The sequence below is a fragment of the Zingiber officinale genome, chromosome 1A (genome assembly GCF_018446385.1).
Source record: "Zingiber officinale cultivar Zhangliang chromosome 1A, Zo_v1.1, whole genome shotgun sequence".
Classification (NCBI taxonomy): domain Eukaryota; kingdom Viridiplantae; phylum Streptophyta; class Magnoliopsida; order Zingiberales; family Zingiberaceae; genus Zingiber; species Zingiber officinale.
In genome coordinates, this window is record NC_055987.1 from 6,475,866 (window position 1) to 6,478,469 (window position 2,604).

General features: G+C 42.9%; 1 protein-coding gene across 1 annotated transcript; it reads right to left on the minus strand.

Annotated features, from left to right (window-relative positions):
• Positions 1 to 940: 940 nt before the first annotated feature.
• LOC121999396 (probable aquaporin TIP4-3) lies at positions 941 to 1,966 on the minus strand. Its single transcript, XM_042554085.1, has 3 exons — positions 1,794 to 1,966; positions 1,467 to 1,711; positions 941 to 1,381 (listed from the first exon to the last, which is right to left on the minus strand). Exons 1-3 carry the CDS (start codon positions 1,918 to 1,920, stop codon positions 986 to 988), a joined length of 768 nt encoding a protein of 255 aa, XP_042410019.1. The 5' UTR covers positions 1,921 to 1,966; the 3' UTR covers positions 941 to 985.
• Positions 1,967 to 2,604: the final 638 nt, after the last annotated feature.

Genomic DNA, 2,604 nt, shown 5'->3' on the forward strand with positions numbered 1-2,604 from the left:
GAGCTCCGAAAAATTCCCGAAAAATTTCCAAAAATTCCGGAAAATTCCATTATTAATATTCACCTATTTTCCGGTATTTTACACCAGTCCCACGGAAGTTTTTCACCGGCCACCAAGATAAATCGGGAAGCGCTCGCAGCGAGCAGCCCAGGAGCCCAGTATTTTTTAATTGCGTATCCCATTTGGAGAAAAAATTTATACAAATTCGTCATAGCTAGGACTCGAACCATGAATACCTGGGTAACAACCTAAATATCTTGCCGCTACACCATAACTCCAGGTTCCAAGTATTAGGAGAAGAAGAGTAAAAGAAACGTCGTCAAGAAAATCAAGGTACGTACTAGCTAGTTAGTTTGGAATTCCTTCTCATAACATTTGATAGAAGGGTTGGATGTTGTGCAGTATGTCAGCCAAGAGTTCGAGAAAGGTTCCCAAAAATTGAAGAGACTGAAACCAACAAGTGTGGAACTCACTGCTTTAGCTAGGAAGTTAATGAATCTGTAGATGATCAGTTAATGTAAAGTGGTTTGAATAAAGAGGGAATATAATATTTTCCAAGGGCTTGTCATTAGTACAGCCCTTAAAGTTTTTTGTATTTCAATAATGCAGTTTCAACGAAATTGATAGGTCGTCCCATTTCCGTGCCCGATTTCCGTACTCAATTAAGTGTGTGAGACGTCTGTAAGTGATTCGTAAGTGTATTATAATTCATTTCTATTTTGAATTACTGTATCTGAAAATGTGAGTCAATCGGGGATCGAATTGTGCACTGAAAATCGGACGACTTATCTTTATCTTTGGTTTCCATATTTTAAATTTTAAGTTTTAAATATTTTTATTATTTTTTTATATTTGACGCATCAGTTTTTCATTTAAAATAATCTAAAATTTTCAAGTGGCTGGACATTAAAGTTCAGTTTTAAACTACAACAACTAAGGATAATTATGATATTTTTATTTAATTATAACAAATATTTATGTAAAATTATGAAAAGGCTTCTTCGCGATCGACGGGGAGGAGGAAGGCGCCGTCATCGGAACTCCGCATAACGTAGAGGCGGTCGTACACGAAGCCTGCGAGCGCGCTTCCGACGAGCGGCCCGGCCCAATAAATCCAATGATCGGTCCAATTCCATCTCGCCAGCGCTGGCCCGAAGGACCTGGCCGGGTTCATGGAGGCACCGGAGAAGTAGCCACCGGCCAAGGTGTTCGCCCCCACAATGAGGCAGACGAGCAGAGGCGCGACGCTGGAGACCACCCCTTTCTTCGGCTCCACCACGACGGCATAGATCGTGAAGACCATGGAGAAGGTGAGCAGCAGCTCCATGACCAGGCCCTGGAGCGGACGCATCCCTGATCCCAGAGCATGCACCGGCAGATCCTGCAATTTTTTTTCTGATCACGTTAAAAATCTGATTTTTTTTTTTAAATCCGGATTATAATCAAATCGATTTTTTTTTATGCACCTGTCCTCCGGTAATGTACATGAGGAGGAAGCAGGCGGCGGCGGAGCCGAGCAATTGGGCCACAATGTAGAGCGCGCACCGGATGACCGTGACGTACCCGCCAGCCGCGAACCCGATCGTGACGGCCGGGTTCAGGTGACCAGCGGAGGCGTCCATGCCCACCGCGACTATCACCGCTACAAGCATCGCGTTGGTCGCGGCCGCCGCCGTCAGCCCCGTGATGGTGCCCTGCCCTCCGCCCATCTCTGCCCATCATTCGCGCAAAATTAATTAATTAAACATCAGCAAGTAAATCCGCAGACTCGACGACTAGAAAGATGTGATTACCGGCGGACATGGCGGCGGAGACGCCGGTGAAGACGAAGACGAAGGTGAGGAGGAGCTCTGTGAAGACGGAGCGGGGGAACTCCGGGTCGGCCGCTTCCTTCCAGCTTCCCAGCGCGATCTTGGCCATCGATTAACTATCTAACAAGTGAGATCTTTAAGGATAAAATTATTGGTTAATATGGGTGCATTCTTATAGATCTTTAAGCAACCCACGTGGCGGACCTTCCCTTGTTCTTCATCCTGTTGAAACACTTGTTTATTAACTAAAGGTTTCATCTGTCACTTCAACATGAACACTTGTCATCTAGCAAAATCTAACTGTGCAAGACAGGTGGAGCCGTCCACTGCCAAGAACGGCACAGCAGCAACTGTGCTCGCTCGGCACAGCTCTGTTAGTTCTCCAAGTGTGCTTTGGTGCTTGGTCGCGTCTTGCCTAAGTTATCCAGGAACGAGATACGTGTCGAAGGAGTAGCCAATCATTTTCATTCGATTTCTTGGCCGTATGATTGATCATTTATTAATAATAATAATAACTTCACAAAATTTTAAAAATATTTATTATAAAGAAACTTACGACAATTTTACAATACAAATTTTTCAATGTAAATATGTCGTCGCAAAATTGTGTGACAAAAAAATAAAAATGCGACTAAAATTCATTACAAAATTATTGACTAATTTTATAATGAAAATAAATTTCATCATAATTCTATCATGAAAATCAATTTCGTCACAAAATTGGTTACGAACATAATTAATCGTAAATTTTACTATGAATAAAAATTTGCGCCGCATTTTACAACAGGGCACT